General features: G+C 48.9%; 1 protein-coding gene across 1 annotated transcript in view; it reads left to right on the plus strand.

Annotated features, from left to right (window-relative positions):
- Window positions 1-304: 304 nt before the first annotated feature.
- Window positions 305-13,688, plus strand: part of LOC134042011 (serine/threonine-protein kinase pim-1-like) — a 91,739-nt gene continuing 78,355 nt past the window's right edge. The window contains exon 1 of the mRNA XM_062489085.1: window positions 305-418. Within this exon, the coding sequence (XP_062345069.1) occupies window positions 305-418 (114 nt within the window). The remainder of the gene's footprint in view (window positions 419-13,688) is intronic.

Below are 13,688 nucleotides of genomic sequence, written 5' to 3' on the forward strand. Positions count from 1 at the left end.
ACTAATTATCAAATTATTTAACCAACAAACCAACAGACAGTGATTATCAAATTATTAACCAATAAACCAATAACCAACCAAACTTGCCACTTCTCGACGCCGCGAGGGGCAAGTGCCGATCCTGCGCAGCTTTCGCCGCGTCTAACGGTCGGCGCCTAGGCTTTACCAACCAGAGACGTCTTCTGCCCAACCCTGCGAGGATCGCCGCCTCGACTTATCAGGCAGGCACCTAAACCAAATAATAAAGCACCTTCGGGCTTACCTGTTACAGTTGTCCGTCAGGCGCGGGGTCGGGCGCGGGTCGATGACTCCCCAGGAATCACCTGGTGCCGGCGTGGAGTGGATCAGCTCGCGAACCGCCCCAGCCACCTCCGGAGTCCTGCCGCGGTCGCCAAAAACTGCTGCCCGATCCCAAAGAGTAAAACACAAATCAACAAAGTTGTTTTGTGCGGTGCTTTATTCAGGGCCCGGGGACCTGAGGACTAGCGTCCAAAGTCAAAGTCCCAACCCCTTAGTGAATCTTACACAGTTTTATACCCTTTTACAAATCTTGCTTCACCATGGCTACATGCTATGGTCCACGTACTTCACATCAAAGGCAGCAGTCATTTTCGAGATAACATTTCTAAAGGTTATAACTCTTGCACGCCTGCCTAAGTTAAGACAATAAGATACCTTTCTAACGGTTATAAATCCTACATGCTTGTCTAAACTAGAACTATAGATTAATCCCACACCTGTTTATTGTACTTCATCAGTAAATTCCCTACTGTTCCTATAAATAACCAGTTGGTCCTTCTTCGCCCCACTGGCCCTTAACTCATTATTCTGTAGCTCAGCACATTCCCTGGCTTAGTTCCCAGGGCCTACCTTGCACTAGCTACAAACTGCAGCCTTAGCATTACTACCACTAACTATTAAAAGTATATGTATATGCTAACACTGGCAGCAGGTCTCCAGAGGTGGGTACCCGGTTCCACAGCTCGGGTGGCAGAAGGGCTTAGGGCAAATGGCAGCAGGCACACGAGAATGTCGCTCTTGCAGCTGCTGAGGAGGTTGTTGTGCCATGCTTGAGCAGAAGAGGTGGAGCGTGTCCTGCCACGCTGCTCTCCTCTAACAAGGAGGGAATGGGCTGGGAGGTTTGGGCTCTGAGCACAGCCAGCAGCCTGGCCTGAGTATAGGCTATGGTGGGACAGGGGGGACAGGAGCCTGCTGCCACTGACCGTGGCTTTCTGGTTTCTGTCCCCAGGCTACCAGCAGCTCATGCCATGGAAACGGCACCGCTCGACCTGCCAGTCTGGGAGGGCTGGACGGCAGCGGGTGTTCATTTGCTGCCAAAAATAAATCATTCATGTTACTAACATCATCATCATCATCGGAGCATTTCTTTCATCCTTTTTTCAAGCTTTTGGCCTCCCTTCTTCCACCGAAATCTCTTTGCCTCTTTCCTCATCCACTTGGTGGAATTGGTGGGGGGGGTTTAAGTAACACAAAAAGTTCAGCAACAATTCCTGTTGCCAACCGCAGCAGTCTCTTCAAGAACCTGGAGTTGGTAGCCAGGCCCACATTTCACTTGGAAAGGGGAGTGGTTTGCAGGGACAAAGATGTCCCTCTGCTGCAAAAGCAGGGAGGAAATCAGAAGCAGCAAAATGCAATTTCAGCTCTACCCCCGCCCAAAGTTGTCTGCATCTTTGCCCTCCACTCCAAAATAGGCAGGCAAGGCTGGACTTGAACAAGGTTCAAGTCCTTCATGGTCCCTTGGCATTAAAGGGATCAAGTAAAACTCTCGTATGCAGTAATTGGAGTACAGCTACTGTAGGGATAAAGGAAATGTTGGGAGCTGGGACATCCTTCTTGTCTCCTTTGTCTCCCCAGGTGTTGTAGCCTGGATAGCTGTTAAGATGGTTGCAGGTAAAGGAGCAGCAAGGGCCTTTGTATGGGATCCACGGAGATGTTTATTTCAGCCACTGCGTGGATAGTCCAGGGTCAGAGGCAAAGACAAAGGGGAACGTCGGGGTGAGGGTCCAGGTTGAAGCAGATGGGTGTCCTGGGCAGGGGGAGCATCAGGGAGCACTTACCAGGGGACATGGGGGTGGCACAAAGGTGGGGTTAGGGCATGGGAGCCAACAGGGAAACAGGGTGGGAGTGACCGAAAAACTGAGAGACAGGGAGAGGGCAGGGGGCTGGCCCAGGGAACAGAACAGGGCTACATTGGCATGACAGAACAGGGCTTGCTATGAGAGAAGCCTCTCGTGTCTTCCTAACTAGGGAATGCCTTTTAGGGTCTCCACAGTGGGGTGTTTTGGGTTCAGTTTGAGTTTGGGTGGAGATACTGCTTTAGTGTAGTGGTTTTGGATTGTTAATTTGAATGTTTTTAGTTGTGAGATAGGATTAGGAGGAAGATAAAACAGGCTTAGCTTTAAATAATACAAAGACAAACTTTATTACCAGAAACTATAGGGGAAAAAAGAAGAAGAAAAATTAGAATAAAACTTCAGACTACTCTTCTTCTTTCCACACATTTGTTTTTTTTGCATTGACAGCATACAAAGAACAACTCAGTTAGTTTACCATTTCTAAAATAGTCATTTACTTGTTTCTTTCAGAGAGGAGATTCTTCAGCCTATAGAGATTTTTTCATAAGAAACCATTTGTAAGTGGTCTTGCTGTTCTAGTGTTTAGCCGTCAGGGAGGATAGAGATCTGGTTATTATGTAATATTTTTTTTCTCAACTAACATTTTAATTCATAACTAATACTGAGGACCATATCAACTTATGAGGCACACTTAAAGGATTATAATAGTTGAAACAAAAGCTTACTCCACTTTTAAAAATAGAGGGTGTTTTTCTTCTTCTTCCCTAGGGAGAAGCAGGGGTTTTTTCACTATTTAAACCTAGGGCACTTACAGCAATTTTAACATTGGTTTATTTTAACACCAACGCTTCTTCTTACATCTAGAGTTAGAATCTTTAATCCACCCCATATTTTTTATGTGTTATAGGGAAACAACGGATGCTTTTCTATAGCATAAAAAAAAGGGAAGAATTTCAGTCTATGTCTTCCTTCCCTCAGCTGAGACTTGACTCTTCTCATACTTTGATTTTGGTGTTTTTTGTGCTGTTTTTGTACATATTATCATTTTGGTTCTCTGTTTTTTTTTCCACAGGACAGAGAATAAAGTATTTGTAAAGTCATATTTTGGGCAGTGAAAAAGTTAATATTTTGCCGGGGCAGGAGAGGGTTCTGTGATTGTTTTTAGGTGGGGCGGCCGGAGCTCTTTACCATAAGGAGCCTTCTAAGGCCGCGCCGGGGCCGGGCTGGGATTGTAGGGCCCGGCCAGAAAGCGGAGATGAGTTTTTTGGTTGTAAGGTTGTTTTTTGGCGTTTGCTGTATGTAGTGTTAGTGGTGGGCTGGTGGTTTTCCTTTTCCTTTTGCCAGCAGCCGAGGTTGGGGCCCTTGCCAGATCGGGGCCCAGCTGTCTCTCCCCCAGGCCGTGTGGGCGGTGAGGCAGGCCTTTTTTCCACCTTTATCTCTTACTGTTCACTTCCTCTTGCTGGAAACGGGATTGTTGGAACACTTCAGAGGAGACGGCTTATCCATAGTGTTCTGTTTTAAATTGTCTAAAACCGTGTGAGACAGATGGCTTCACATAGGAACATCCCCAGGGCTGCTGAGGGGAAGGCACCACTTTATTTGTTGTGAAGAGAAGTAATCAAAATCCGCAACCAACAAGCTGCAAGGCAGAACGGAGTGGGAATTACAGAAATAAAGGCCTTGAAAAGCAGCTTAGGAAAGCGGCTACTTCCTAGACAGTGCCAAACCCTCTGACCTGGCCTGGCCGGGCCCAGGGCTGGCTGCCCTTGGGAAGGGAAGGGAAAGGGATGGAGCTGGGGTGGGGGCTCTGTGGCCATGGAAACGAGAGAACCACGGGCCAGCGCGTCACAAAGGGGCAGCCCCGCAAGGGGCTGTGAAGGTTGTGGTTGACACGGACACAGTGGCAGGAGACACGTCTGGCTCTGCCTGTCTGTGCCGACTGCTGGCGATTGGAGTCACCCCACCTTGTTCTAGGGCTGGGGACCGGGCTCCTATCGCCGTCTGCTCCGAGACAGTTCCCAAATTCAACCCCAGGTACTTCTGCGAGACAGAAGCACGGGTTCAAAGATGGATTTTACTGGAAAAGGAAAGACCACGGAAGGAAAAGGTGAGGATAGAAAGGAGCTGAAAGGCCCGAGTCAAATGGAGACAAATTCCACCAGATTTCCGGGAAAATTGGTCCATGGTGGTCAGTTCTGGCTCTGTGTCAGAGTTGGTGGCTGTGAGCTACAGGTGATCTTGCCAGGACAGCCCTGGCATCACAACATTTTCTCATTAGCTTACTCATTATGTTTTGTCATTAGCGTCCTCTTCTTTTCACAGTAGCCAAATCACTCAAACTTTCAGTCAGGACAGGGACTGTGGCCACAGCTGACCACAAACTGGACACGGTCATGAGACGCAAGTTCTGTTCCTTTGTTTGCCACCAATGTCAGGTCTCACAACAGATAAATTTCCTGTTCTTCCTCTGCTTGCTAATTGGGTCTAACACTGAGAATGATATTAAGGTGCTATGAAAACGCCAGCAAGTCCTGCCTGCTTGCTGAGAGCTCTTTGTAGTTTGCAGAAACAGCAGTCACAGCTGTGTGGGTCTTTATTGGGTGTTCACAGAAGCCACACTAGAGAAGGAGTTTTTTTCCCCTCTTCCCATTGGAGCCATCCAACTTTCTGTTCAGCCATGGTAACTCAATAGTGTTCAGAGGAATAGTTCACAGGCTAGGTCCTTGAGAAATGAAACCTAAGAAATTTTCTCCAAAGTTCAAGAATCCTGCAAATGCCCCACCCATTAGACGTGTTTATGATAAAGATGGGACTTCACCTAAATGAGTTCATCCCTTGTGAGGCTGGCTCAGCCTCCCACAGAGGTAAGGTGGGAGCTGGGCCGCTCTCTGGTGGGAGGAAGGGTCTTGTGCCAGCCTGGAGAGCCTGTGCACATTGCCAGGGAGCAGTTGTGCCCTGCAGGTGCCCCCTGCCATGAGCTGTGCTGCTGCCAGTGCCCCGTGGAGCTGTAGGGCTGCTGAGCTGTGGGGCAGGGAGAGGAGCAGGAGGCTGCATGTGCAGCTGAGCCATTGCTGGGAAGCACAGGGCTCTGGGCTCCCTGCTGTCCCAGAGCAGCCTAGAGGCCAGGAAGTTCCCCTGGGAGCTCTGTGGAAGTGGCTCAGGGTGTGATCCTGTGGCCTGCCTCAGGTGGCTGCTGTCAGGTGCATGTTTCCCTGTGCAGCTAGTTTCCAGGAAAGTTTCCAGGAAATGTCTTCTATGAAATATGGAGCTTCAGATGCTTTAGGTTTGCATTGCAGCCTCTGTTACAGTTTTATATCTCTACTTTCCAGGCCTGACTGGCTACCCTCTTGCCAAGAAGTTTTCCCTGGCAAATCCTTCTATGCTCCTTCCCTCCAAGCCATTGCCTCCCATCCAGAAGGACTCTCCTTCCACCAAGCCAAGCACGGTGTCCAGAGGAGAGCACGGGACTGGGAAAAACGGCACCGGCTGCGAGGATAAAATTAGAAATAACAGGGAGCTGAGTTCAGAAGGAAAAGAACAGATGGTAAGGAGACCGAGCTAAGTCCTGTGTGATAGATTTTCACTTTCTGCACTGTAAGCAGAGCTCAGAGAGCTTTTCCTGTGGTGTGAGCACATGGAACCAGCTGGGCCAAGGAAGAGCTCAGCTGGACACTGCACTTCTGGGAAGTGTCTGAGAACACGCTGCCTTTGCAATGGGTGTGTAGTGCAAACTTCACATCCTCAGCATGCATCAATGGCAGGAGAAGTCTTTGAATGGTTTCTGGGCTCTGTCATAATTCCTTGTCTGACTTATGACTGAGAAAAGCCCAAGAATCAGGCCAAGCTGCTTATGCTGTCCAATCTGGCCAAGCAAGCATGTTAGATTTTATAACCTACATGTATTTTTGAACCATGGCTGTGTCAGGGATATGTATTCCATCAGCTGTGTCTGCTTGCTAAGGAAAAAAGTAGTTTGCTGGAACAGGCAGTGCTACAAAGTCAGTTCCAGGTGGTCTCAGCTTTTGAGTTGTACAGCCATGGCCTTCTACACAGTTGTCTCTGATGCTATTTCTAGATTTCGTCAGCTTCTGGGCAGCTGTGTGCTCTGGCATGGCTTTGTCCAGAGGGAAGGGATGGGAGGTGGCCATGGGGAGAGCAGCTCAAAGCCCAGGCACACAATTTCCTTTGCAGCAGGGCCAGCACCTGCAGTTGTTTTGGGTTTACCATGGGGTGCAGGAGGAGGCAAATGAGCAACAGCATTGGCAAACAGAATGTCCAATCAAAGGCTGATGTACTTGATTCCAGCCTTGCTGAGGAAGGGCCCAATGTATTCCTGACAGGATCTAATCCTTCCACTGCAGTTCAAACAGGTCCTGATTTGGCCCTTTAGTTGTGCCAGAAATGATGGGATACTGAGGAAGGGCGTTCATCTGTCTCCACTGCCTCCACCTCCCTTCCTGGCCATGGCATGGGGGCCCTGGAGAAATTTGGGCAGGCAGAGACCTTCCAGAGAGCAGCAGGGCAGGGAGCTCTGCTGAACTTCCTAAATGCCAGTGAGCCTGAGATGATGGAGGTGTGGGAGCTGGAGAGCACGGAGCATCGCGAGAGCTCAGCAGCTTCTGGGCTGAAAGGCTGCTGGGCAACTGTAAGAGGGAAGGGCAGCAGCAGAAGAATTGAGGGGCTTGAGAAAAGCAGGTTCTGACATCCTGCAGAATGGCTTTGTGGGGACTTGGCTGGAGATCAGCACTGGCTGTGAGGTGCCTAAGAGGCAGGGAGAGAACAGTGATCTGAACCTGTTCCCATACCATCCAAAAGGCCAGTGGAGGCCGTGGCACCGCAGAACAACTTGATACCAAACATGTGGATTCCAGCTGGGATCATAGCCACACTTGCAGTGAACTGAGCCCAAGGAGAGAGTTGGCAAGTCTAGGGCATGAGCACGCCCTCACCACTTGCCTTTTCATTCCCCATGCTAGGCCAAGCTACTCCAGCAGTTTGACTGGTCTTTCCCTGCCAGGTCCCAGTTTAAAGCATGGCTAAATGTCTTCAGCCATCAGTGAGGAAGGGCTGAATGCTTCATCTGAGCACTCTGTACCACTCTTTCCAGGCATCCTTGCTGTATCCCAGAGGTGGGGATATGAAGAAGGGGTCATTGGGACTGCCTTTGATCCCCCCTATACCCAAGGCAGTCAGTCCCCGTGTTGGCAGTGCTGCAGGGTCTCTGCGCAGCTCTGTGCAGCTGGATGTCCAAGAGTCCCAGGAGATGAGGTAAGCCAAGGTGTCTGCTGCTCCACTCTGCTGTTCAGCTCCCTCTTGCCATCTTGTGAGGTTCCTTTGCACAGTCAGCTCTCTCCCATGTATTTAGGCAAACCTCTGTGTATTCACCATTTGGCCCATCCGTGATGATCCAGCTCCATGTCAAACCCCACACCATGTGTCCCAAGAGCAGAGGTGGTGGTGGTGGGGAAGAGGAGGCAGGGCTTAAAAGCATCTGAAGATGGGTCCTCTGCTGGGCTTGGTATTGATTCCCTCTGTAATGTTTGTGGTGTCATTTGGGAGCTGTATTGCACAGCTCTGGATCCTGCAGATCTTTGAATACTGTGATCCTTGACTGGCAACTTCAGCCCTGGAAAACTCTGTTTGGCCAAATATTGGATGCTGGAGGGGTGTCTCTGTCTTTACGTGCTGCTTCTGTAAATGTCAGGCATAATTTCTCTGTGCCTGGGACGGCGCTGTGAAATGAGAACCCAGCTATATTTTCCGGGTATAGATGTAAAATCCTATCAATGTTTAATATTTAGGTCTGGGATTAAAACAGAGAGGGCAAGGAGGTAGAGAAGAGCTATAGTACTGTACCTGATGGGAAGATATTGGCTTGAATATATATGAGAAAATGTAGCTGTCAATGTAGCTTATCTGAAGGACAGCAATAATGAAGGAGTCACAAAAATGTCATTCCAACTGGAAAGCTTTGGTAGTGCATTGAAAGTGCAATGTGAATACCCTTGCCTAGCAGTTGAGTTGGTAAAAGGCTTTTCCTTCTTGAGACAGCCATGAGGTGGAATATCCTTCTCAGGATACTGCCGTGTTCGGACCACATGTAGCACGAGACTGGTACCAGTGAAAGCCACAAGCAGGCAAAGTCAAGCTTTGTCAGCAGAACCAAAGTAGCTGCCCTCCATGCAGACTCGTGTCTCAGCTTAGCAGCTCCTGCTGCTTGAGGGAGGCTGTAGGAGCCCCTTGGCTCCAAAAGGAAAGTCAGCAGAATTGGGGAGTTATGGTGCAAGTTGAGGAATGACTGCTGAGTTTCAGCTGGAGCTTGGCCAGCTCTGCCTGGCTGCAGCAACTGAATGCTTAAGGACAATTAATGAGCTTTGCATCTTGTTGGCTTGATGTGTTGCATTTTCTTCTTCATCAGAGGCACCAAGCAAGGAAGGATTGCTACACCTGTTCCTTCCCTTCTCTTTCTCCCTCCTCATATGTTCTTGTGTTTTCCATTTTCTCAAGGCCACGATCAAGCAGCAGCATCAGAGTGAAGAAGTCTGAACATGCAGGTAGGTACAGGGCATGTCTGTCTTAAAATTACTACTAGAACCTTGAATTAGAGGTGATATTTTGAAAGCTTTGTTAAAAATCATTCTTTTAAAAATTTCTTTAAACTGATTTGAATTATTTGATGGGCTCAGTGGACTATCCCAGAGCCCAGTCACTGGGAGTGTGCTGCAGTGGTGTAGTGAAAATTCCTGTATTGTGAATCTTGAGTGGCAAGAGCTGGATTGGGACCTTGGGGCCCTGGAAGTGCAGTGCAGGAAAAGTCCATCCTTCACATGCCTTTTATCTCCATGCAGTCTTTCTCATGTCAGAATTAGCAGAGAAGAAGAAGGCATTTATCAGGAAATTAGAAATCCTCTCAATCCATCCTCCTGCCCTTGAAGGAGATAACATTTCCTTGAGGCAGATTCTGAACTGAAACCTTTGACATCTGAAAGAGAGTCATGGACTATCAAAGCCATTGCCTGGTTTTGCTCTGGGAGAAAGAGGGGAAACCTTCTGTGAGAGAAAGTCCTTTTGAATTTTCCAGTTATGGAGATGGAAACTTCCAAAGGGATGCAGCCTATGCAGGGTCTGAGTTTGTCGTCCTATGACAGCACAAGCCCAGAGCCACCTGTGGAATGTTCACAATGACAAATCTCTTGCCCCACTGCCTCTGCCTGTGTCAGTGTTGCAGGCTGAGGCTGGGGGAGGAGATGCCTTCTGCCTTGTCCCTCTGTCCCTGCCTTGCCTGATCCCTGACAAGTAGAATTGTGCCAGACAAACTGCGGTCTCTGGTGCATCTGTGCCAGCCAATGCCTTTGAGTTGAAAGCCTCCATCAATGCCTGTTGTTGTTGTTCCTTTGCCATTTTGGAGCATGTCACGATAGGAGAGATGAAATTTGAAGACATAATTAGCTGATGAAGAAAGCAGATGAGATTTCCAGGTCCCTTTGCTCTGGGTTATTTCTGAGAAATCCTGGGTTTTGTCCCTTTGGAATGACTCCTTAATTGGTGATATGCAGCTGGAATGCTTAATGCAGCTAGGGAGAAGTATTGCTCAGTAAGTAAGGTGATGTTTTTGCTGGATTCATTTTGGACTAGAAATGTGCAATTTCATGAAATATTACCTGTTGTGCTTTCATAAATTGACCTGTACATTCTCTATGGATAAATAAAAGATTCGTTTAAGGATGTTCTTCTTTTTATGATCTGCCGTCTTCCATTTCCATCAAGGAAAGTTTGAATTGCTTTTAACTGCCATGATGAGAAATGTCTTGATGCAGGTCTTGTTTATACTGGATTTGGGTGTGTCTGCAGGAAAGAAAGCAGGGAATAAAACCCACGGGACAAGTATTTGAGCAGAAGTGGAACGTTTGAAAGCTAATTTGTTCCCTAAAGATTTGGGCTCCTTGAATACTGAGGATATGTAATGGGGAGCGCAAAGCTTCCTTTACTTGTAACATGGGGTGCCATTGTTCTTGTACCATCACTTCCTTTGTTGTAAAGCAAAATAAAAGCAACCAAGAAAACCCAACCCAGAACCGAGTGGGACTTAGAGAAACAAAGGCCCTGAAAACTAGCATCTGAAAACAACTACTTCCTAGGTGTAATTGTCAAATACTTGTGATCACTGTGGTTTGCCAACTGTTTGGAAGGAAAGGGATCCCAAAGTACTTGATGGGCAATGAGTAATACATAAGGAAAGGAGTAGAAGCTCTCTCTCCTGGCTTGCCAGCTCCATACCGTTCAGAGGAATTACAGTGATGGTAGTTTCATGGAAAAAACATCAACAACAACAAAAAACCACAAAGTGATTTTCTGATTAATTCAAAACTCCCGTGTATTCCTCATCAATTAGATGATTGTTTGTAAAGGTGGGAGTTCACCTAACTCACTTTTTCCCTCGTGAGCCTGGCTCAGCCTCCCGCAGAGGTAAGGTGGGAGCTGGGCCACTCTCTGGTGGGAGGAAGGGTCTTGTGCCAGCCTGGAGAGCCTGTGCACATTGCCAGGGAGCAGTTGTGCCCTGCAGGTGCCCCCTGCCATGAGCTGTGCTGCTGCCAGTGCCCCGTGGAGCTGTGGGGCTGCTGAGCTGTGGGGCAGGGAGAGGAGCAGGAGGCTGCATGTGCAGCTGAGCCATTGCTGGGAAGCACAGGGCTCTGGGCTCCCTGCTGTCCCAGGGCAGCCCAGCGGCCAGGGAGTTCCCCTGGGAGATCTGTGGAAGTGGCTCAGGGTATCCTGTGGCCTGCCTCAGGTGGCTGCTGTCAGGTGCATGTTTCCCTGTGCAGCAAGTTTCCAGGAAAGTTTCCAGGAAATGTGTCCCATGAAACATGGAGCTTCTGATGTTTTAGGTTTACATTGCAGCCTCTGTTACATTTTGTTTTCCCACTTTGCAGGCCTGAGTGGTGACTTTATTGCCGAGAATCTTTCTGGGTCACCTCCCTCTATGCTCCTTCCCTCCAAGCCGTTGCCTCCCATCCGGAAGGGCTCTCCTTCCTGCAAGCCAATCATAATGTGCAGTGGAGAGGAAGAGAAAGGGAAAGATGGCACTGGCTACAAAGATATCAGTAGAAACAGTGCGGAGCTGAGTTCAGAGGGAAAAGGGAGTGAGGTAAGGATACCAAGCTAAGTCCTGTGTGATAGATTTTCAGTTTCTGCACTGTAGTGATTCCTAGAGAGGCTGATCTGGAAGAGAGACCACGCATAGTTAAAGGAATACAGTAGGTGATAATTAAGAGGCCTTAAAAGGATACACCTTGGGCAGTACAAGAGCCTGGCCCGGGCTACACCCAGGAGGGATCCAAGATGGATCCCGCTCATGAGTTTTTACACTTTTATAACCTTTGGTCAACTTATATAGTAGGGGTTAATTGTCCAGTTACAGCTTCAGGTCACCAAGTCCCATCCTTCTGGTCCACTCCCGGTGCTTTCCCATTGTTTATGATTTTTGGGTAATGGTTGTCCTTGATTCTTAAGCTGGAAAAAGATTGCTGTGTCTAACTGCCCTGAGAAGAGAACCTACCAACACTTAATACGAAGTTCAGAGTCCCACACCAAGTCAGCACAGAATCTGAGGAAAGTGAAAGCTAAAACTTAAAGCATCAACAGGAGGGAGTCTAAGAGCTTTTCCTGTGGGCTAAGCCCATGGAGGCAGCTCAGCCAAGGAAGAGCTCAGCTGGACACTGCACTTCAGGCTGTCTTTGCAATGAGTGTGTAGTGCAGACTTCACAATCCTCAGCATGTACCAATAGCAGGAGAGGTCTTTGAATGGTTTCTGGGTTCTGTCATGGCTTTTCCTCTGTCATATGGCTGAGAAAACACCAAAAGCAAGTCAGGGCAGCAAAAGTTGCCCAAAAGGGAAACCATCCTTCTGCATTTAGTAACGTAAGGGTAACTTTGAACCATGTCTAAGCCTTGGTGTTTTTATTCTGTCAACTCTGGCTGGCTGGGAAGGAAGAAGTTGTTTGCTAGAACAGGCGGTGCTACAAAGTCAGTTCCAGGTGGTCTCAGCTTTTGAGTTGTACAGCCATGGCCTTCTACACAGTTGTCTCTGATGCTATTTCTAGATTTCGTCAGCTTCTGGGCAGCTGTGTGCTCTGGCATGGCTTTGTCCAGAGAGAAGGGATGGGAGGTGGCCATGGGGAGAGCAGCTCAAAGCCCAGGCACACGATTGCCTTTGCAGCAGGGCCAGCACCTGCAGTTGTTTTGGGTTTGCCATGGGGTGCAGGAGGAGGCAAATGAGCAACAGCATTGGCAAACAGAATGTCCAATCAAAGGCTGATGTACTTGATTCCAGCCTTGCTGAGGAAGGGCCCAATGTATTCCTGACAGGATCTAATCCTTCCACTGCAGTTCAAACAGGTCCTGATTTGGCCCTTTAGTTGTGCCAGAAATGATGGGATACTGAGGAAGGGCGTTCATCTGTCTCCACTGCCTCCACCTCCCTTCCTGGCCATGGCATGGGGGCCCTGGAGAAATTTGGGCAGGCAGAGACCTTCCAGAGAGCAGCAGGGCAGGGAGCTCTGCTGAACTTCCTAAATGCCAGTGAGCCTGAGATGATGGAGGTGTGGGAGCTGGAGAGCACGGAGCATCGCGAGAGCTCAGCAGCTTCTGGGCTGAAAGGCTGCTGGGCAACTGTAAGAGGGAAGGGCAGCAGCAGAAGAATTGAGGGGCTTGAGAAAAGCAGGTTCTGACATCCTGCAGAATGGCTTTGTGGGGACTTGGCTGGAGATCAGCACTGGCTGTGAGGTGCCTAAGAGGCAGGGAGAGAACAGTGATCTGAACCTGTTCCCATACCATCCCAAAGGCCAGTAGAGGCCGTGGCACTGCAGAACATGGTGATACCAAACATGTGGATTCCAGCTGGGATCATAGCCACACTTGCAGTGAACTGAGCCCAAGGAGAGAGTTGGCAAGTCTAGGGCATGAGCACGCCCTCGCCACTTGCCTTTTCATTCCCCATGCTAGGCCAAGCTACTCCAGCAGTTTGACTGGTCTTTCCCTGCCAGGTCCCAGTTAAAAGCATGGCTAAATTTCTTCAGCCATCAGTGAGGAAGGGCTGAATGCTTCATCTGAGCACTCTGTACCACTCTTTCCAGGCATCCTTGCTGTATCCCAGAGGTGGGGATATGAAGAAGGGGTCATTGGGACTGCCTTTGATCCCCCCTATACCCAAGGCAGTCAGTCCCAGTGTTGGCAGTGCTGCAGGGTCTCTGCTCAGCTCTGTGCAGCTGGATGTCCAAGAGTCCCAGGAGATGAGGTAAGCCAAGGTGTCTGCTGCTCCACTCTGCTGTTCAGCTCCCTCTTGCCATCTTGTGAGGTTCCTTTGCACAGTCAGCTCTCTCCCATGTATTTAGGCAAACCTCTGTGTATTCACCATTTGGCCCATTCGTGATGATCCAGCTCCATGTCAAACCCCACACCATGTGTCCCAAGAGCAGAGGTGGTGGTGGTGGGGAAGAGGAGGCAGGGCTTAAAAGCATCTGAAGATGGGTCCTCTGCTGGGCTTGGTATTGATTCCCTCTGTAATGTTTGTGGTGTCATTTGGGAGCTGTATTGCAC

The sequence above is a fragment of the Cinclus cinclus genome, chromosome 3 (genome assembly GCF_963662255.1).
Source record: "Cinclus cinclus chromosome 3, bCinCin1.1, whole genome shotgun sequence".
Taxonomy (NCBI): domain Eukaryota; kingdom Metazoa; phylum Chordata; class Aves; order Passeriformes; family Cinclidae; genus Cinclus; species Cinclus cinclus.